This window comes from Varroa jacobsoni, unplaced genomic scaffold (assembly GCF_002532875.2).
Source record: "Varroa jacobsoni isolate VJ856 unplaced genomic scaffold, vjacob_1.0 contig00010, whole genome shotgun sequence".
NCBI lineage: Eukaryota > Metazoa > Arthropoda > Arachnida > Mesostigmata > Varroidae > Varroa > Varroa jacobsoni.
The window spans coordinates 306,644-329,827 of NW_019214395.1; the positions used below are offsets into that span (position 1 = coordinate 306,644).

General features: G+C 40.1%; 1 protein-coding gene across 4 annotated transcripts; it reads right to left on the reverse strand.

The window, feature by feature from the left end:
- Window positions 1-5,040: 5,040 nt before the first annotated feature.
- On the reverse strand, window positions 5,041-22,854 carry LOC111270578 (uncharacterized). 4 transcript variants are annotated; one of them, XM_022850856.2, is made up of 8 exons: window positions 22,686-22,854; window positions 21,719-21,850; window positions 18,715-18,834; window positions 17,335-17,682; window positions 11,297-11,626; window positions 10,904-10,995; window positions 9,434-9,716; window positions 5,041-5,268 (listed from the first exon to the last, which is right to left on the reverse strand). In XM_022850856.2, the coding sequence occupies exons 2-7, from the start codon at window positions 21,832-21,834 to the stop codon at window positions 9,682-9,684; spliced, it is 1,041 nt and encodes a 346-aa protein (XP_022706591.2). In that variant the 5' UTR covers window positions 21,835-21,850; window positions 22,686-22,854; the 3' UTR covers window positions 5,041-5,268; window positions 9,434-9,681. The 4 variants fall into 4 exon arrangements, with proteins under 4 accessions (XP_022706591.2, XP_086828664.1, XP_086828663.1 ...); XM_086972538.1 differs by lacking the exons at window positions 5,041-5,268; window positions 9,434-9,716 and having other exon boundaries at window positions 10,547-10,995; window positions 11,321-11,626; XM_086972537.1 differs by lacking the exons at window positions 5,041-5,268; window positions 9,434-9,716 and having other exon boundaries at window positions 10,547-10,995.
- Window positions 22,855-23,184: the final 330 nt, after the last annotated feature.

Sequence of the window (23,184 nt, forward strand, 5' to 3'; positions counted from 1 at the left end):
CGACTTCATCACATATTGCATAATTCATGTATTGTGATAGGCCCAGTGTTACCAGAAGCGCGCATGTATATCGCATATCTACGACATCTCAATGAAAAGTATCTGTTTCCATATGGCCGATTGCAGTTACTTGGATCTAGCCAACACACACGTAAACCTTGCTTGTCACGTCGCGAATAACGCCCTTCGCCTTGCCTTCCTGAGGGATGGCCAATATCGTATCATTAGATCGTGAGGTGTACCTGGCCATTATGCTGTACGGCCCACTTCATTTGGAATACCTAGCTTGGAAAAGCTATACGATGCAATTTGGCTTGGTACGTGATACTGAAGCAAACGAAGGAAATGGAGGCTATTTCCTCGCCGGCCGTAGTACGACATCTTGATCACCAGCAGCATTCTTCAGTTGATTCGCTACGAACGTGCCTGAAAGTATCGTAACATGCAGATTTCTGAAGTATCTGCTAATGTCTCACCTGCTGCTTTCCTAGAATTTTTAAGGGAGACGCCTCTTCAACTTTTACATTTGAAGCTTCGTTAGTAAAAGCTACGGGTATCTCACATCGTTCCTTGTATTTTTTCGTCCTTCTCTTTCTGGACGCCATTTTTTCAAGTCAGTGCAGTAATGTCATTCTGCTTCTTCTTTAAACGTAACCACTAAACAAGTTTATTAATAGGTTTTTGAAGATCGACGGTTGCCCGAAGGTTCGTATGTAGCAAGTCTGAATCTGTCTCGGGGAAGCTTAGGGAACAGTTATTTAGTCGTATGAAAGCTAAATTCGCGTTGATCAAAGGCAGACAGTAAGCGATTAGTGCATATAGCCTAAACACCTTGGATGAACGCTCCCATTCGTGTACGTAAGCACTAGGGTGGTATGATTTTTTCTAATTCTGAGGTCCTAAAGTCTAATTTAACGCTCTGTAATAAAGCACGTTCGAATACTCAAGAAAATCCGTTTCGCTGATTCTCTAATGTACCTCCTATTGCGAAGCAAAGGAAGCAAAAGAGTTAGATTGACCAGCGTGCCATCTCTGTGCTATAACGTATAATTCATATTGAAACCATTTGCCTTACTAGACATGGCTGTCTATTGTCCACTCTCCTACGTGATAGCCCTAAATTGTTTAGTGATCATGAAACGCTTCATCACACGTGACATTACTTCTAAATAACTGACTGGTAAAGCCCTCTGGATTGGTCATTTTCATATCCATACCTTACGAGTGATACCTTGGTCGATTGTAAGCGAGGTAGAATTAGATATTCTTCTTTTGCGACAGACAGGAACATATCAGTATAGAAGCAATCTTTATCGATAAACTTTCCTCTCTGTGAATCAGAGTTTTCACAGTTGTCATCGTTGTTCCCTGTTCTGGACGGCACAAGCGGAGCATCTCCTTAGCGACTGAGTGCATCATGTGCATCCTGCGTTACTTCAGTGCCCGGTTCGTCCTTCTACTACTGAGTTTCTTCATCGTGAGCAACTATCGACCTCAGTAGGATTATGCTGTCTTTTTTCCATTCCATCGCCTGTTTGTGTATTCCGATATTCCATCGCCGCATGGCTCCCCCTGTTCTTCTTTCTATACGTCTTTGGCCCGCTTTCTCGTCCGGATTCTCCCCTCTGAATCTGTTCCCGGTAACCGCCTTTCTACTACATACATTTCATACCACCTCAAAACCAACGATAACTCCCCCTGCCGGACCCCGAACGGTCACCCACTGCTGCACTGCATTACACGAGTATAACTGAAACAGGAGATCCGTAAAGCTCCCATCGTGCCTGAAATTGCATGCTCCTGCTGCTACTGATAGTGTTGAGATTTTGTTTCGTCGGTCGTAAGGCATGCCAAATATCCCAGTGGGCCACGCAGACTGCTAGTTTAGCTGCACGCGACTGCTTCCTTGCGATCAAAACATTCAACAAAGGTAGCGATGAGGTAACGACCCAGCAAAAGCCTGTCCGGCGAATAAGCTGGGAGGATCGCTTGTTTACCTAGTTCGTACCTGAATCTCTCCTTCTCTTGTGAGCAAAATGTTATTTGTAAAAAAGTTGTTGTCGTTACGAAGCGGCCTATGTATGCATCCATCAAAAAGAGTAAGCCACTATTTTTTTTACAATATAAATTTCTAAGGGTTAAAAAGAAAAAAAGCTAATGTCTACATAAGTAATATATACCGTATTGTCTGTGGGCTTTTTTTCGTTAAATTCGTAATATTATGGAACGAATAGAAATCGTTGTGAAAATTAGGCTTTAGACAGAAATGTTATAAAATATTCTACACAATCATGAAACAACCCCAAAACGAATATTTAAGGGGTTCTTTCAACATCATTGAAACATTTCGAGTAGTTTTCTGGGTATCATTATGCACACTTCGTAAAATGAGTATTTATTGTTGGAATGTAAATATAAATAATTTATGCTTATCTCGGGGCCTTTAAAAGACACAGCTTAATCAACCCACATGCTTCCCTCCGCTCATTTTTTAGACCCAGTTGAATCGATTAACAGATTATAGAACTTTATGTAACAAAGTTTTATTTTGAGAGCACGTACCTTTCACAAGGATATTTTCCGAGATGTTCTTAAGTCGTGTTTGTTCCATGCTGTCTATAGAGATATCTTCCGCAAGATAAAATCTGTTCACTGAAAAATCCTTTTTTTTTTTTTTTTTTAGTCTAGAGGCTGTGTGTACTTGAAAACAGCGGTTAAGGGGAATGTAGAATACTGTACAGGCGGGATGCTATTGTTAGTTCTTAATGTAGGTATCGTAATAAACACTGCACGTATTTATATCTCTAAAAATAATGTTTTTCTATTTTTCGTCGTTACGTGCGATGGCTTGCAGCGAGCTGTCCAATAGAGTGGCTAGAAGAGCTGGAAAAAAGGAACTACAACGTTTTGTTAAGCTCTTTCGCTGGCATCTCATTTCCATAGCTGCTGTCGGGAATAGGCACAGAAGTAGGTTGGACAAATGTTCAGTGTCTGGGTCGCCCAACTGATTTTGCCAGCGGTTGTATGAGCTGATGCTGATTTGAGCGTATGTTTGTGTGCGCAGTTCGGAAAGGAGCCGACGTGCATTTCGTTCGTGCACCGAGATCGGTTCGTCATTGACTATGGATGAATGATGAGTAGACATCACAAATAGCGACGCATAGAGCGCTGAGCGAATTGGATAGATAAAATGTAGAGACATTATTGAGGATAAGTGCATCTCCTCGGATGCATTAGGAAACTGGGCAGCAACGCTGATTCGCAGAAACGACGTCGCGTCTCCAACCAGACCTCCCTTAGCCACCACCTCGTCAATGCTGCAAGAAAATGCCTTCCTGTAGAAAAAGATCAACATTATACCGATGAATCAAGTAGGCTATGCAGTCAAACGCTCCCAAACGCACGTATAGATTGACGTGTGCCGCATGAAAGATGTGCATCAAATGACTGCACAAATACGGGAGAACATAAGAACATAGAGCGACTGTTAGTGTCAGTATGTTGATTGACTCTCCTCATCTATAATATATTATCTAATGTCTCAAGCGTATTGATCTGGTTGCATAAAAGATCTAGTGTTCTAATGTAATTGTAATACATCCATAAATACGTCTGCATAACATGTGGATACGGAAATGTTGGAATAACGTCTCTTGAGCGAGAATCATATCGAAATATTTCTGTGCCTGATGTTTAAAGCCGACTTTGGACGTAAAACTTAAGGAATACGTTTGTTAACATTTCGAACTTCATAAAGGCACACGTAAGTATTGACTGGATTTCAAGATATTTGCTGCCAGCTCACCCTAAAATGATTCCCTCAAATATGTCGTATGGTTAACAGAAGTCCAAGATACGAAGTTTTCCTCTCAGCTATTGTGGACGGTCTAGACACGATTCTGACTATTATAAACAATATTCAAAATTGTTTTTTCTCTTTAAAGATGGTCAACACAAGCTCGGATAGAAACCAAAGTACAACAACAGAATAGATTGTGACTGTGTATCGCGTCTGAAGAATGAGATATTTGGTTAGTATGGCAGAGATAGAAAAAAATTTGACTATCTCAACACACATAATATGATTAATCATGATCAGATCAGCTAAGAAATGTCAAGTCTGCCGTAACTGCCTCACACACGTCTTTATTCTACTGACTGATATATTATATTAAATGTAAAATATATTAACATAATATCAAGTTAGTTTTTAAATAACTTGTCATCCTTTGTTATTACTAGTTTAACGCTGTCAACAATTAACTCTTGGACTGGCAGCACAATTCACTCCTTATAGTGTAGACTGTTGTGCACAGCTGTTACATGAACTACTAGCTATATAAGATAGGTCCATCTATTTAGCGTAAGCTTGCATAGCAGAGTAGCGTCAAGTGGGCAAAGAGCACCCGCCTGGCATTCTATCCCACTTAAGATAGGATGGACTAAACGCATCGCTGTGAACGGCGGAAGCGGTATGGGCACTCAGGAGTTCCCCGCCGTTGTTCCTGGATTCGAGCGAACGTTTGGTTGACCGCCCGCCCTTCTAAGCTAGTCCTGTTAGCCAGTTCTCTCTTATTCCCTCTTCACCGCTATTCCTGGTGAAGGTGTTATAAATTGTGGAAGATGGCTTTGGCGCGATAGCCAGCAGGCCTCTCTAACGGATGCTCCGACAACCTATCCTTTGCTGGCACGCGAGCCCATTATTAATTACCGCTACTATGGAATATCCTAGAGGCGGAGTGAAGTCGGAGCAGGAGGCGGCAGCAGCGGCAGTGGGTGGTATGGCCGTAATAAGTAGAAAGGAAGAGCTTCGGAGGGGAACTAGTGCAGATAGCGGGCAATATCAGCCGCCCAGCACAGTTTTCCCTTCGACCGTCGATTACATCCCTTCGAGCGGACGACCACCTGCACAGACCGGCCACCTGTCCCTAACTGCTGCCGTTCGCCGCCACCGCCACCGCCACTCACGCACGCATCTCGCCCCCTAACTAAGGATTCGATGGAGCAGGGAAAGCCGCAATAGTAAAGGAGCCACACTAATTTCCGTTCGTTGACACGCAGGCTAGAGCTAAGCCAGCTGGCCTTTATTTATAGCTAACTACATCAGATAACTGCTAACAGACACGGCTCGAGGTGGATTGTGACATGACTTGTATGTTCCTTGACACGACACGTAAACTGATTTTGTGTTGTTCCTGAGCGCAGCTTATTGATTTCTTCATTTCGAGTTGTAGAACACGTACCCTCCTCCGTTTTACTGACATTCTCCTTAAAAAAAAAAACACCAGAATGTACAATATACTGGGTTATGGAGCTTTTGAGCTATCAGCTCATGGACTCATAATTATAATTACAGTGCACTTTTTCAAAAGGAGCTCTTAAATACGTTGAAATGGAACGAATAGGAAATACCTATATATTATAGCTTTTCTTTCCAGTTGACCTTAAATACCAGACTTAGGATCACGGAAAACACATCTCTCGTTGAAATGCTGGTAAACTTTGTTTGAACGCCTAAAGAATGAGCAACTAATGAAAAAAGCCTTCAGCAGTTTTGTATATACGTTTGAGTACCGCTAAAGCATTTTGCAAATTTCCCACACTATTTATTACCGGTTTCTACGAAGCCAAGTAACGCCGGCTGTGGTCCTACAAAAACACGAAACTAAAGATCATGGTTCCGTTAAGTACGGGCAGGTACAACAGCCTGAAAGGGTATCAATTGAAATCAGTCTGAAGTCAACTATTGTCCGTATTTATAATGATTCCTCGCAGAAGATGCCGGGTACAGAGTTCTTCACGTCGATGCCTCAGATGATCTCGAAGGTCGCAGCACCTTGACTCGTCACTAGCCATCGCAAGATCCGGACATTAACTAAGTATTGAGCAACAGAAGAGGCATGTTCACCGACACCGTTTCTACCTCAAACTAGGAAAAACGGGATTTCCTCGTCTCTGGAAGAATGAATGTCGGCATACAGGTGAAAAGCGGAACTTTTCAAGGTCATTAGTTGTCCATGACAGCCCGTCAGCCATGAACTGGGTGTATGTGTCGCTAAAACATCATGCGCAGTGTAGTACCAGATTCAACGCAAATTTTTGGCTAAATAGATTCCGTATTACTAGAACGTTCGTGTAGCAACTTATAATCTAGCTGCTATCTCTCAGTCTACGTATGGCCGTCTCTTCTGACATGATAATTTTCTTGTTGAGATTCGCTCACGCGTATTTTGCGCTGACTAAGACAGTAGAACGGTTTTTTTTTTTTTTTTCACTGAAAGAAAATTGGGGTGCCGGCTTTTGGAGGGATGGGTCCACAAACTTGCTAAAGTGTGTTTTCACCAATATGATTTACAGTAATTTCAATATTTAGCTAAAAACGGTGGTTATAAATTAAATAAATGCAGGCAGTGTTGTTGAGATTAGAAGGGAAGGTATTTCAATGAGAGGTTATTATGAAACAAACTATGAAATATACCAGGAAATGACGGCGATATCTACGGGCTCCTGCACTTACTTTACCTGTCAAAAATGCAGTGTCGTACCCCGATTCCGGCAATATTATATCTTCGCCGACACTTTTCGTAATTTCTTTCAATCACTCAGTCTGTAGACTTATACATTGTCACGAATTTCGGCTCTGACGTGGGAAAACTTGGAGAACTTTTATGTCAAATGTACGGTTATAATCGTACCTAATTTGTCGGAGAGGCTGTCGTCCGTAAGCGCGAGTGCTGGCAAATACGGCGCATGCGAAAACAACTCCGAGTTAAATTCTTGCAGGGCCTTACGTGTGAGACCTGGCGCGTGCTGAATGTTGTTGGTGTGTGTAGAAATGAGATGTGCAGTTTTTGTACACATCTAATACAGATGACCGCCAAAGGCCAAGTGTAAATGATCAATACATAAGCAGAAGTATATATATATATTGTATATTAAGCCATTACTGCTACTGATAGCATTTCAACGATTGATGTCTTAATACAAAAACAGCTAGCTGAAAAGACGGATAGCCAGAACTCTGATAGATTAACACATTTCATTAGTTAACCCTCCCAACAAGCGTGTTTAGCCCCTTCCTGTCTCATATTTCTCTGTTTCCACTAGAACTAACGAAAAGATTGTGTAGTAGCTTTTTTTTTTTTCTATTACAATTATTTTCCTTGCACAAGATTTGTCCATTGTCGTAATTTTAATCGTTTTCATTTTGCTTCGAATAACGACTGACCACAGCGGATGGACGCCGTACTTCCATCTACAGTACTTAATGAGGATAGTACTGCTCAATTCGCAGTTTCATACTTGTGGTCACCAAAGAAATTCGCGGGGCCACCTTTTGCTCGATTATTCTTTGCTCCTGTGAAAAAGTTTCAATATCCCTTTGAAACACCATGTTCCGTTTGGCCTTGGCTTGTCGCTCGTGTTCCGATGTGGAAGTCTTCTTAACTTTTTTGTTTGAAAATCCGTTCGTTTCTTTTTGTTATCCATCCACCGCAGAGTCAGAGAAGATTTACTCGGTGCGCAATTGCTGTGTTCTGAACGACCGCAGCAAGGAACATTGAAGAAAGGGCACCGTTTGTCTGCGTAGCGCACTACAAAAAGCAGAAAAATTCTGGTTCTTTCAGTCAATGCTAGAGACAGCGCTTCCAAAGGGGGATAGGCAACAACACAACGAATCCACTGGGTCAATTGTAATAGTCCCAGGGCGTCTTGTAGCGATTTAGAGGTAACGATATACGCCTTGAGCACAGGCGATTTCTAAGAATTTACCACACAACACGGCTGAGTCCATTCGATCCGGGTCAAGAATCGGTCGACCGAAAACCCAGACGAAAAAGGACAGAAAAGAGTAAATCTTGCTGATGGATTCCGAAAGCGGACTTTTATAGTCAGTCGTATGATTGACTGGCTCAACAGCGAGGGAGTTAGAAGCAGCGCGCTCAGAGCAACAAAGTTCCGGATTCAATTTTCAGCTAAAACGCTATCATATCCACTTTTCTTACGGTCTGAAGACACACTGCTCGCTCACGCATGTTAAATCTCTCCATCATGGGAACTACTTTAACACTGAAAGAACGTAAATAGAGATCAGATCACAAACGCTTTTCACACCTTGTTTGATCGGTACCACTGGAGAAAAAAGGCATATAGCACCTACCGGAAGAGGAATACAGCCGATATACGTTGTTCTTAACCTAATTTATATCCTACAAGGAAGCAATGATGCTGCGTAACAGAACACAAATCATAGGGTGCGTACGCAGAGGTAACTGTCTTCTGTACTCCGCTGTTGGGAGCTGCTTCTTTATTGGATACTGTCCCTACGGGTAGAAATGAAGCTGTTAGGCAAAGCCTGAGAAGAAATAGGTGAGCTTTTTCATTTGTCCCTTACGAGAACTAGAATCTGCCAGTCCAATTGGCATCTATCGAAATTTAAGAGCAGCTCTGGTAATAAATACTAAGGCGTCAGTATTTGTACTTTGTTAAAAATGTAAAACAACGGTATATATATTGGTTATGATTATTGCCGCGTGTGTGGCGAGTAGATTAACGTAACTGCAACGATGTACGTTCACGTATAAGATTTTACACTAGGAAATATGAGTAGCTGTCCTGTTTTCGTTGCATTGAGCTTAAGGCTGGATTTTCGATTCTACTTGTCCTAGTTGTTAAACAATGATAAGCAAGGCAGCATTTCGAAGTTATCCGGTTGAAAAACTGATTTAATTGTTCCTCTAATGATCCTGTTCGGCTAATAATTGAATCGTAGTAGTTTACTTTTTACTCCTATCATTCGTATCAATGGCTCTAGTACGGAGCTAATTAGATGACCGAACGTTTCCTTTGTCATGTGGTCATGTCGCCGCAATTAGAACGCAGATAAAGAATCGAGAAAACTGGCCAGGGTTTTCAAATAAAACGAACGAAAATGTACCTACTAATTTGTTCGATGTTTTTTTTTTTTATATTATCGAGTGAGTATTAGTGTATGCGATGGGAATTTTTTGTTGTAGATAAACGTTTTTTCACTCTTGGCTCTAAAAGCTAAATCTGTCTTTGGGAACTTAAATCATAGAGTTAACAATATGATTTTCACAATTAGAAATAATCATTTTCCGATGTCTGTTTTCCATTGCTGAACGTTGGCCAACTAGGCCTCTTTGCTAGCTGTTTAACCTAGGCCGTACGGTAACAGATAGTTATTATTTTCGTTGATGCAACGATTAAATGCATAATCAAATCACGCTTTCAGCGCTTATAACCGCGGATAAGGGTTCGTGACGCGATGAAACAGATGACAATTGCATAATCGTAAATGTGTTTTATAATTTCGACGAGTCCGAGCACGTTAAGCATCCCCGTATGTAACCGGTTCAAAAATTTATACCGTAGAAGTACTCTATCGAACGTAGTGGTTTATATCATAAGTTACCTCGATACGAAGCTCGATATCAAGCTTAAGATGCCGCCCGCTGTCTACGTTAGTGCTGGAATGCCGCTGGAAAGGCATCGTATGACGTACGTAGCCATCGTGAGAATCGACTGTGTCATGTACTGACGGTTACAGGGCAGTGCTCTAAGGACCACACCTCCTAAACTACGCAATTGATTATGACGGTTAACAACAAAGCTTTGGTGGTATAGTGCGCAGACAGGTGTCCTAGAGTACTTGAGTTGCAATTATTGAAGGTTGCAGTCTTTCTCCAACACGGAAACTGAAAAGTTCAGAAGACTATGTGTAAGCGGACTAGCGAACACAAACTAAAATTGCTAATAAAGTAATTCTTTCCTTGCCAGGAATGCATGTGTTCATGGCTTTCAATTGGTAGGCATAAGATGGTTACTAGATGGTCGCTATAAGCAATACGAAGGTTGTGTGCTTGAAAGAGATAGCTTCACCTGGACACTAGAACTTCAACAGGAACGAAAGGAATGGTAAACAAAAAAAAAACGATTTTTAAACACATTGGTTGCTTAGTTGTTTAATCTTTACGTTTTAACAACTGATTTGTGCGACGAAAAACTAATGTCTAGGTAAAATAGGAGCCTTAATAACGACTCCTGTTCTTAAAACCACTCTCGTAAATCATCTTCTCGTATCCGTATTCGGTAACTTCTCTACTACACGAACTTCTTACTCCCGCCTTACTTTATTGACAGCACATGTGTATGTATATGGCGAACTCAAATCAGCACCTAGGTACCGCCTCTTCATATTTAGTTGCACCAGTGACTCGTTCTCTGCGTGGCACCTTCTAAGTTTGCCATCAAATCAAGCCAAACGCGGTTAATGACTAAACTACTTTTAAGCGGAGCTTTAGCTTAGTGCTTTAAAAGGCATTTTTTTCACTAAGGACATTGTGTCAGGAGACAAGAGGATGGGCCTTTAGCTAACCTTACTTCATAATTAACCAGACTCGTTCTACCATACAAAAATCGTCAGTCGATTAAGTTTTAGCCCTGGGTAACAACGTTCAATTTAGCAACAACGAATCTAACTTCTAACTTTATACGTAAACTCAGTTTGAGAGAAGATTGATCATCACTCGCGATCGCACGAATTTATTTATATTTGACACGCTGGAGCGTTTTTTCTATTTCAATATGTATATTTGACATATTGCAAAGAGTTGTTGAATTAATTATAGCTAGCTCAGTATGTTTAATGGTAGCAGCTGCGTGAGCCACGAATGGTCCCCCGCTTCGGGCATAACACTTCTCCTGCTAAACATATTTTCATCATCCTAGCATTTACACTAACTTATTTCCCTTTCACTATCGGGTACAAGTTCAACTTTGAACTTCATAACGACCCCGCTCCCTTGGAAGTCTAATATGAGGTGGGTGTCCTTCAGTAAACGTTCAGCCTCTATGACAATGTCATCACTCAGCATTAACCTACTGGTCCTCTCCTCGTAGTACAGGATGCACACCACCTTCTCAAGTGGGGACAATTTCAATGGGTCCAGCTTTGGGCCGAGTGCCTGTCGAGTCCTGAAATAAGAATAATTTTTATTGCTAGTGATATGTGAACGATGGAGTGAGAATGATACAGATACCATATGAGAAACCAGCCGACCTAGGGCGGCTGTCCCTAGACGTAAGCCGATCTTCCACCTTCCGTAAGTGTGTTTTCAATATCGCAGAAACAACTGATGTAATTACATGTACTACAAAGTATCTTACAAATGGATCATTCCATTTGCTGACAAGGAAAGAGACAAGTGTTCCTGCCTTGAAATTTCTATCTACAGTTAGTACCACTAAGATTAAATGTATCTTTCCTTAAGCCTACCTTAAATCTATAACCAGTTCATACCGTTGGCAGTTGTGTAATAATACTAAGTTGTATCTCAGCTCAAAATGAATATTGAAGGCTGCAACAAATGTGATGTAGACAATTGGTCCCAGATTGCCCAGAAGATGGTACTTTACGTCTTTTATGAATTCGGGAGTTCTTACACGTCGTGTTTCTTCATCCATAAGTTTTAAAATCTTCATGTGGCTATTTCTTAGCTTTTCAAGTTTCGTGAACTGTATGTGATATTGAGACTTTTTTCGCGCAGGCAGTGCAAAGAGTGTTTTAACAAAGGACGTAATAATTTCAGAGTCACGCCTCGCCATCCTGAAAACAATTACAATAAATATTACTTAACGAGAAGAAACTCGTAAAAGCTATGTAAGGGCTCAGTTCATCATCGGAGATGACATCGAACGAATTCAAGCTTGCTGAAGAATCGTTCGGTGTTCTGTGAGGCTGTACCGAGAAAAAAGTTCCGTAATATACCATATATTTCCATGAGGTAAACTGGAATGTCATTTCATTTATTTTACCTACCGGTAAATGGAAGTGTATCACAAATATGAATAGGTCCATTTGTCTTTACGGACTGCACCAAGCGAAATGTGTCTGCGTTCGGCTTCAGACATGAACTACCCCACATATTCTTTAGGTGTCGTAAACATGTGTTCACTGAACCGTTACGGACAGCTTCAAAAACACATTGCCGATATAGTACCTAAAATTACCTATTACTTCCATATTAATCTTGTTAGAGCTACGGAAACTTTCACCGAGGCCCAAAATGGACTCAAACCCAAAACGGCTGCAACCGATCCTTTACGAAGAACTTGAATGCTTCGAGTTTTATATCTGGTACCCCGTTAGGAATTATATCCGGGAGCTTCACCTCCTAGCACAAAACGAAGCGTGTCTGCTCTGAGATCTGAATCCAGACCACCACGTGTCGTTTAGGTTAACTGGCAAACACGCTACTTTTTACGCCATCACTGGGACAAGGGAGTGAGAACCTGCGCGGCTCGAAAGATCAATGAGATATTCGAATTAGGCGTGGCCCCTAGAAAGGAAAAAGTTAATGAAGGCGTACCGCTTCTGCAATCTAGACGCAGTAAGTCAGATACTAAATTGTAACCGCGATCGTGGAAGCCTTGCGTGTTGATTAAATAATAAGTAGAACGGCTCTCAGGTGCCTGTTGATGCTTTTAGAAGGCAAGCCTGTTCTAGGTTTGCAGGTAGGCAAATGGGTTCAGCTCAACAAGTTCCTGCACTTTTCGGATATTATTATTGACGAAATAAAAAAAACGTCTTTGCGGTTCTTGTTTTACATTGAAGTCAGCTTTAAGTAGGCAGGGCGTTTAGCGTTTGCAATACTATAGAAAAGATGAGTGCAGAATCTGGTCGCTATTTTATAAATGTAAATAGCAGAATTAGATTAGATAATAGAAAAGCTAGCTAAGTAATCACGAGCAATTGAGTTACAGGGTTAAGGTCAACTACGTATAACCCAAAAAAAGGACAACGGACAGAATCTACTCTTCTAGGTTTTCATAGCGAACGAACATATCGTACAAAATGTTTAAATGTATTTCTACTAAATGACTGGAAATGGAATAGCGATCCGACAAGGAAAAATCATGTACCACATAGGAACGTAGATAAGATGAGCATACTAAAGCGTTAATATATATGTCTTGGGTGGTTTATAACTGGTAGGAAGCATACTACTGTTTGCAAAAGCACGATGAAGGTATACGCCTTACAGCCTAGAGAAAATAGGCTCTGTACGCCAATTGCTCATTGGAACCAAAACAATTCTTATATATGTCTTTGGCTTAACGAGAAAACACGTTAGTGCAACGTTTCCTATATATATTTTTATTTTAACTAAGGGAATGGTTCCTTCTTTGGAAGGTTTTCCGCGAATGAGTGAATATTTGTGTAATTCATTCATCGAATTTTTAAAACAAATCTGGTTTCCCTATAATGTCGAAAGCAGGCTCAGCAGTCAAAAACACTGAGCGATGCCGGCGTTCTCAAGCTAGCTAATATTTACATGGTATTTTGAAGTTTACGACCTACAGGTCGCAAGATAATCACAGTCCTGCCAATAGAAGCACTGACGGCCAAATCGCAACAAAGGTTCGCAATAGGACTAATTTCGATTAGGACGATTAGTAAACAACTGGATCAGAACAATAATTGAATGTTACGTGTAGTGATGTTATGCAAAGGCTGCGGTGGCGTAAAACAGCTCTTTACCAGAAGAGCTAAAACAGTGAATTTGCTGAATGGGATAGGTACATCGAAGTTCTGAGGTGATGCAGTAGGGCACAAAGTGACTTTCTGACAAATTGAACTAGAGCTTAGATCTAAACGTTAAAAAAATACAAAGACGGCTCTAAAACGAGTCAATGAAGCGTGGGTAGTTGTAGGTAAATGTGCACAGAGAGCGGACACAGGTGGTGTTATTACAAATTGAGTCCCAGTAACTAGTTTGTATTTTAAAAAAACCACTCAGTGTTTTATAGCTATGGCTAAGGTCATGTCAACTCTGCGCGCAAATATTCACGAGTTAATGTATCGGTTAGTAAATACAGTTTCTAGCGATACGCTTACTCAGTCGAACGCTGCGCCATCCGGATTACTCTTCGCCAGATTAATGGGTCTTCATATTGTTAACGCAAATTTTCATTGCAACATCAATCTGACACTTCGTTATTCTGATTCTACACTTTCTATTTACGAAGCAGTTGCTGCCTTTTTCCCTCGACATTATTGTGCCATATCGGACGATTTACAAATCGAGTACAAATTATGTTGTGCAATGCCGTATAAAGTTGATGGGGCGTTATCTTCGACAATGCCATCGATTAATTTCTCCTACGTACGGTTCAATTTCTCGAATCGACGCTGTCAAGAATCGTTGCTAGCAGTGTCAGACGATCTGCCCTTTGATTTCACTACGGCGAAAGGGAAGACGCCAAGAAGATGTGAACGCGAGCCTTCACACGGCACAGCCCGAAGTGTTCAGCTATACTCCGTTGACAACTGAAGAGCCGACTGACAGCTTTCCGTATAGATCATATTTTGTAGTTCGGTATATTATTCGAGTCTTATAGGCGAGTATTACATTATGAACATAGTGGCCGATTTTGTTTATTGTTCTTCTATGGTAAATAAGCTTCATTTACACCGCAGTAGCGACATTCAGAAAAATCAGTTGTTACCTATTTGTCTACCTTTGCCTAGATTAAAATAAATTTCGAACGTATCCTTTCATCTGACACGTTGACGCTTGATCAGTGTCTTCTTTTCCTACTTCTACCCAATAAATAAATCTTTTATCGCTTAACATCTTCTTCAACACATTTATGCAGTTTCAGGATAAAGATTTAAGAATTCCTGGCGAACGCCTCAGCATTCGCAGATAGGGCACGTTAGTTTCTAAAGTATCTATTTAATATCCCTCGGTCGCTTCGATTCTATCTGAAGATAATTAATAGGACTTTTCATCTTACTCACTAAGAAGTAACTCTTTTCACAGAGTTCGCGCGATAATTTAACTGCTGAACTAGTTTGAATGTGTATCTTCAGCGCGGGTTTGTTTCTATTCTACCTATGAAATATATAGCGATTCGTCGGGATGTTAAGAAAGCTAGAGTTTTTGGTTCTATGCGCGAAAAATGCCGACACACGTAATTCTGTTATTATTTTTTTTTTTTTATTAAAAACATGGAGGCAGGCTACAGCAGGCCCTTTCTTTACGCAGCTTCTACGAGTGTTGTGTGAAGTTAAAGCGCGCATCCTTGTAACCTGTGAAACTAAACGCCGAGTTTACTTAGTCAGTTAACTGTTTTTGCTGTTTCACGGTATGGAACGTTTTTCAGAAACTCAATGTCTGAATTACGGATCGTGTGGTGTCGTCTACATGGTACGGCTGTACGAGACGTCCTGTCAAAAATCTGCAGCATTTCAGTTACAACTTTAACTCTATTATTGGACTGATTACTTATATATTGGATTCCTACTAAGGTCGTTAACGATAGCCATCCCATATAGCCGGATATTAATGAACCGATGGAATGTAATTACTAACACATAATCAAAGTAATCCCTGTCAACTTAATTAGCTACCTTAGACACATTCCATCGCTGTTCGAAAACTACAAGAAATCTCTAAGCCACTAGACGATCTTAGACCCACAATACAATAATTATTATTCTCTCAGTAGTTAGTGGGGCTAACTTCAGTAAACGATAGCCCGCCATCAAAACCAACTTCACACCACCTTTGTCAAATTTTTCCACCTATCTTAGCCAGTCTAATTCAACAAATAAAGCACTATCTATGTTAGACATTAACTCTGGGCACTGCCAATGAGCTTTTTTTTCCACTGCAGAAACACAAGGCTGTCGCAAACCAGTCTGCTGAGTGAGCTATGTTTAATAATCCTTTGATGCCAATAAGTGGCTTAATCTTTTTCTAAGTTAAAGTATATGTAAGCATAATTAAAGATATGAGAAATCTGGAGCAAAACTAGTATGACGATGACCCTTTCGTTTACAGAAAAACCTCAGTTCTAAGCTTTGCATTAGATTTATTTAAGATTTACTTAATGTATGTTATGAAAGCGGTTTGCCTAACAGTAAGTTTAATTACCATATAGTTGGCTTTTATAGGAGTATTGAAATCGCATCTACTATATATATGGATTAGAAAACAGTACACGTAGACCTACCTAAGAATCCTACTAGATTCCTTGGCTGTGCCGATTTAATTTTTTCAGTGGCCTGAAGAGAATTCCTGGGCCATAGGTTATATGTTCGGTACAAATCTCTATCTTAAATATCAGGCTGATGCCTGTCTCAAAATGTATCATGAACGTCTGTTTGGAAAGCAAATCTTCGAAGTTCTTTATGGCCGACCCAATCCACTCTAATTTGTGTGTGTACCTGTTTTCTTCGTATAAAACACACCACAGGTTCTCAAAGGGAGATAACCTAAAGGGTGTCGTTGTGGGCGCGCTGAAATATGAAAAATTAATCTTTTAATGCTTAGCTCGGCAAGTATGTAGCTTTACACTCATTTTCTATATTGTTCTTGCACGTTCGTGACAAGCAGTAATGGGGATCAATTAATTACTAATAGGGCATGTAATTATTGTAACGTTGTTCGTATTGCGCAAGAGTATCAACTGAGAACTTATTTTTTTTTACAGAGACACTTGAGTGTTGTTAGTGCGGTCAAAAGTAGTAGTCAAAAATCAATGACGCGTCAAATTTTTGGTCAAGTTGCGAAAGGAATTTCCGTTTGAGAATTGCACAATCTGCACCGTACGCTAGGAAAGACCGTACTCAATCTAAGCATGACCACTTCGCGATCGCATAGCTGATCCCCGAACCCTCCAAATGTTATTTTTGTTAACATGAATGCGTTGCCCTACCGAACTGTTGTGCTTCGATAACCCACTGATAACTTACTTGGCTACTAATCTCAAAGATGTGTGGAATTACCCAGCTTCGAATCCCAATGTAAACATTTTGACCTACCACTACACGCCTGAGTAATAAAAAAAAGTAATGAACATAGTAACCTCTTTTTCTGCTCTGATCGCTCGCATTAAGTTCCCAGTCTTGGCGGAGTCTTGAAACAGCAATATCGAGATCCATCATGACAGGAAATGGAAAGACTCATCTCTAAAGTTAAATATCTTGGGAAACGTTGACTACTACAATAGTTGATCGATAAACCTGTACTAATGTCGTCATTTTATAATTACAGTATTAGTATAGCGTTATTCAATTTGAAATTCCGTTTTCTTATTTTCTTTTTAGAGACTGAAGTCGATCTGCGTAAATATGTGACCTTTGACTTCGTTACAACTGTTTGAATAACTAGCACTTTTTAAACGACTTGAAACGGTTTCTTGTCTGGAACGGAGCCTCCTGAGTTGCCCCTCCACCACTTGAAACGGAATTATAAGTTAAGCGAAGACGGTTACCACAAGATGAACTAACTGTTACATACTCACTCAATACTATCGTCTTGGTTCGTCCCGTCGATGCTAACCTCAACTCTTTGCTGGTTGTGTGAAATGGCCAGTCGGTATCCATGTGAAAAATGGAGGCCTATCATTTTAAGAAACTTAAGTTTAACAGTGGGTTCCAGATAGGTCTTCACACGACTCTTGAAGTCTCTACTATATGGGAAGTAGCAATCGTTTGGAAGCAAAAAGCTGCGTTCGACGAGCCCATCGTAGATTTTCAAGTGATATTCAAGCTCGGTACAATACAAGGTGCACCTTGGTCCAGCGGTTTCTGCGTGCACCTTAACTAGCTTAAGAAAATTTATACACACATCAAGATCGCTGCCTGCAACTCTTAAGAATCATTAGAATATTCAGCTTATATAATAAATATGCAGCTAACATAATGAATATAATAAATATTGAATCAGTTTTTATTTAGCTACACAAATCAAGAATGAAGCTATATTCCTGGACTTCAAGTGCCTAGGCATGAGTACCCCTGTCCTACCGTCGCCTTTCCATTATGTGCAGATTTGACTATTTCAGCGATCCACGAACCTTGAAAAGGCTCCCTTGTTAAATGTACATTTTACAGTAACGCATGTCCTAGTGAGGATAATTAGTTTGTTCTTCGCAGCTGAAGCTAGGAAATAATTAGGGGTAGTACAATCATTAAAGACGCGTAGGCAGACGGTTGCATTGTGCTTGATGAGGATACAAGGAGTATATATGAAATGACGTACAACCTCGAAAAAAAATACGAATACGAGAATTTTTTTTTGGAGGCAAATATACTTTAACTCTGTATGCCTGTCCTAAATGTTGAAACTTTCAAATATGAAGAAACATATTTCTGAAATTGGTCTATTCTATATTTTTGATCTGTAAAGGCCTCCACTAACAAACAACGAGACAAAATGTAACTCTTTTAGGTTATTTTCGATAATTTATCGCTAATACTCAGTTAATGCACAGTTCTATAGATACATTGATATTTCAAAAATAGCCTCAAGACGCTAACTTGGCTTCCGATGAAGCCATATTTGAATAGGAACTTTGTGTTATCTTCTATCAAATACAACGTAATCAGTTATATCACAATGGCCAAAAATTTGTGCCAGATTTGTCCCAGCAGGAACTGTTCATGTAAAATATGCCGTTCATACAAACAAGAAACTTTGATTGTCTGTTTTTTTTCGCTTGTATAAGCTATGAGATAGCTAACTGATACATTCTTGCATCTCATATAGCTTGCTTTGAATATTGTCGCTGGTTCCGGCACGCTAACTAATAACACGGTCGTGCTTACCATGTCTTTTTGTAAATCGCTCAATACCTAAATGATTAAAATAATCAGTCAGCGTCCAACAACAACAAGCTTACCCATACAAATGAGCCGGTTCTCGTAGCTTTTTAAAAGATTCACCCGCCTGGTGGTCAGTGACGGACTGACCGGAAACGTCTATCATCTCGATGTCACCATCGTCATCTTTACCTTCTAATCTAAATTTTCCGGAGATCCGAAAAATCAGGAGTACCAGTTAAAATCAGTTTTTGTTCACATGCATTAATATTTCTTTCCGTAATGATAGCATTTATTTTTTCAATAATATTTAATATTTTACAATATTTTTTTTATTTTTTGGTATTTTTAACGTTCCTACCTTATAAACCATAACGATATATAAATTGATATTTAAAGTTAACAAAATTACGTCCCATGCTTTTCACTACGAATCCTTTAATAGTATTAAAAAAGATCCTTATTTAAATTTGGTTATAATTCTGCAATATTAATATAATAATGCAATCTGTATTGCAACAATCAGCCAACGTTTTGTCAATATATCACGAATAAACAATATCGTATATTTTAGCGCTTGTTTCAGGCGGTAGCGCCGTGAGACATTATTCCGTCAGACGGTTGGTTCCCAACCACCACGAGTTGAATCTATGCTGGGGTTCAAACCCAGACCACGACGTGCCCCTAAGAACATATGCGCTAGAAAGCATATACAGTGTTCAGCGTGAAATGGACTGATTAAATCAGGAAGTCTATTGGTAAGTGATGTTTTCCGGATGTAGATGTTATCTACCAGTAGTCAATAAGAGAGACATATGTGCTGCGTAAAAGCTTTCCTGAACTTCCTCTTTATTAGTATTTTTGGCTAGATTTTGACGTTCCCAGCAAAGACATTGGTCGCAGGCAATCTCAAACGCCGTTCGAAATCACAATAAGCAACGCAACACCTGCCAGCGAATTTGCAAGCAGACATTGTGCTTCCCGAAGAAGTTTTCATTTCTGCAGATATTCTGTTTTTCTGAACGCTAGTACCAAACGTAAAATGAAACATTTAGGTCTTTACTGTGTGTGTGCCACCACCAATCCAATCCAATCGTCAGGTCGAGCAGACGCAATGACATTATTCACGGTTTGGTGTCTTAGCAATCCAGTAACATTCGAGGCCATTCCTGCATCATGCTAAAACCTACGGGATAACATACTAGTCCTCTGATGAAAAAGGTATCCAACTTATCTGAACAAAAGCAATAACCTATTGACGCTCTCTAAACACGAGATAATGGCCATATATGGAGTGATTTTTGACGAGATTTTAATCCTTCGCTAAATTTCCTCCTTTAAGAATTTTTGTTGCCCCTAAGAATCATCAAGGAGGGGCGCGCCTGCTTTGGAAGGCTGACCCGCTCTCAACAGAACTGTTCGGTATAGGACCATACAAGGCAGCTGTTGAGATCCTTAATGAGTGCTTCTTCCAGATTTCGCAGATCGGCAAGGCCTTACTTATCCACAACTTCCGAAGCACTTGAACAAAGTAATTGGTCTGAGCAATTAAAGTGACTCGAGAAGCAATCGAGTTTTGTTTTGTAACTGTTAGCTCAGTTTTCAGAGATTCATCCAAGAGATATGAGCCTGCCAGCGGGCAAGTCGCTTGTTGCTTGTTCGCAAGAAGGCTCAGGGCATTCTGAAGTTGTTAGGGTAAAATAAAAACCTTTTCAACAAAGATCAGTAAGCAAAGACGAGTAGAGAATTTTAGGAAAATCCGGTGCATAAACCCCTATGATTAAAAAACGCCGCTACGAAGAGATTCTTTTCGAAAAAAGGATGACTTGCGAGCTCTCAAACAATCATAGGCAGGGGCAGAGGTTCGCTCTGCTCTATCTGTGATAGTGTCTTCCGAGGCACGGAACCTATCTGAATAGTAATTTGCGCTATACATTCACTTTCTCTTGACAAGTGAATAGCTCTTTGAAAACTTTGGGTGAAAGATTTGCATTTAGATATTCTGAAATAGATTTTTGAAAGCATTTGCTGCAAACGTATGGATGCCAAACTGAAGCAGATTACTTAGGCTACAGTCTTCATTTACCAGCGATTTGACGCTGGGTAGTGTAAGGACCCTTACCTATTTCATACCGTGCTATAATAAACTATGTTTTCGTAATATAATAAAAACAGATTTACTTACCCTTTCGGTGAAGTAAAAAGAGATATGAAAATTGGAAATTTGTATAGCACTTTAAGGTGCTCTCCTTTCTCTCTAAATTTGTTGCAACTTCATTCTACGATAAACGGAATTATTTCGAGCACAGTTTCGAAAGATGGATAGTATAATTGACACCCATTTCATCTCTTTATTTGCTGAAATCAAAAATGCCAGAGCAGCACGCAATGTTTGTGCTCTGCACTATGCTCTGTGACAGGTGGCTGCTCAAAGGTCCTTTATCAAGTTAAGAAATGGCATCTTGAACCTGTAGGATGCGCTTCGCTTCGGTCTGCCGGCCAAGGGTGATGAGAACCTTAGATGGCAAACTACTAGCGAATCAGCAGATGAGATAGGCTTTGAACGTTCAGGCATCTAAGGTCTATTCGATTTTGTCAAGCGCTAGAGACTTGGGTACCAGAAATTGAATGCAGAGAACAAGAAAACACGGTTTCGCATGGTCAAGGCTGTTTATATTATCTCGAAAGAGCTTGTGTGAGACGTTCCTTTATATCCACCGTATTTTACAGACCTCGTGCGAACAATTCCACATTTTTCTATCTTTAGATGAATTTCGTAACTGAACATTTCACAAAAAAGAAGGTTTCACAAGCTAGCTGGACGAGTGTTTCTACGTAAGAGCTGAGGTTTCCTAGAAAGTGTACTAACTGAGAGACAGGATAAGACCATAAATAATTACAGACAATTCGTAAATTTCTACCAGAATTCGCTTGAAAAGCTGCGTTTTTCTTAGGCGAAAAAGGATAGTATATTTTAGCCAATGCCGTACTGCTATGTAGTACGTTCATTGGGCAAGAAGAGCATGAAAGCTAATCTCGAATCGTAACTTAAGTGCTCAATGTGATATTCAACAACAAGTTTACCGATAAGAAGAATGATGCTTTTTTAGAGCTTCAGGTAAGGGTTTCGCCTGAAGTGTTTTCGCAAGCAGTTTGTCCACTGGTTCTGCAAACGCGTGTTGACAGGTAGCACTCGCCATCTTAACTTTGCCCTACCTGCCGGACAAATCATGCAAAGTTTGCCGTTAATTTTGCCCCTTCTGGGAAACAATGCAATACCTTATGGTCGTCGTTAACCACCAAATAAGTGCCTTAGAGGTTGCCACCACCTGTTATAAACGTTTTAGGAAATGCGTATCGCACCTTTACTTGCAATTTTTACAATCACTTTAATTCACGTCAGCTCTTACGGGTAACCTTTCCTATAGCAGACAAGCATAGGTGATTATTAGAAATTATTATTATGTTAACCCATATGCCCACGTAATCGGTACATGCACATTTATCCACACTAAATATGTCCAAAGCCAGGATGATCGATCGTATTTGAAAGGTAGAAACCATACTTTCTATATGACCATGTTGCAGTCGATGATAGTTATGTCACAAGCTACTCAAAAAAAGATCCAATTATACGCCTGTTTTATTAAATCCAAATGTCTATAAACAAAATTCTTTCAAAATTTTCTTATTAATTCGTGGTGACAATAAGTGTGCGTGTGGTCACGAGAACCGTATTTCTGATTCTGGGCTCAAGTAAGTACGCAGTCGTCTCCAGCTATGCCAATGATGCCTTTTGTTGGCCGTTTAAACACTACCCTTATGGATTTTGTTTGTGTCGTTTATTTCGAGATTCGAAGTAGACCGCGTGAACGAGAGAAGTACGTACATGATAGGTTTGTAAACGTAGAAGCGAGTGAAGCTTTGCATAGAAAAAAAATGGCAAGGTGGCCACCATTAGGTGTGGCACCATATTCTAATGATGATAATACTTCCCTCACCTATCCACTAATATTACACTCATTGTGTTTATTTGACAGGTTTTTCGTACCGTTTTCCGCGACCGTCGATTGCTCTCCGTTTTTCCTTACCTATACGTTATGTTCTCCTGAATATGTTCGTATCGTATAAATACTTTTCCAATTTTTTCACCTGTACTTGGTTTAGAATTAGATGGCAATTTTGAGAAGAATTGCGTGTTTTGCCTTTGTCTGCTCGTTGTTTACAAGCTCCCCAAAAATTCGTTATTGGTAGTTTAAGATGATTAATTTATATGGCTTCAAAATTTAATCTTGTTAGTAATCTTTCAGGCCTGTTTTACAGACGGAAATAATCAGGGATAACGGTCGGACGAAATCGCTGATTTGGCGTCTAACGTTTGCAGCTTTTCCACCCCGTGTCACACAGATAAAGAAGAGCGGGCGGTTGATGCATAATAAGCGTAGCTTCACATATGATAAGATAGATCATACAAACGACTATCTTATAATTGAATTGCAATTCCTACTATAAAACCTTATACAATTGTAAAAAGAGACCTGAATCTATAA

Bases quoted from the DNA above. Each gene is read 5' to 3' on its own strand.
- LOC111270578 (XM_086972537.1), bottom strand. From the start codon at position 21,834: ATGGCGAGTGCTACCTGTCAACACGCGTTTGCAGAACCAGTGGACAAA. The intron at 18,835-21,718 runs GTAAACTTGTTG...CGGAAAATTTAG, and splicing joins AAGCATCATTCTTCTTATCG to ATTAGAAGGTAAAGATGACG. The intron at 11,627-17,334 runs GTGAGTATGTAA...AATTGTTTTCAG, and splicing joins AACCAAGACGATAGTATTGA to GATGGCGAGGCGTGACTCTG.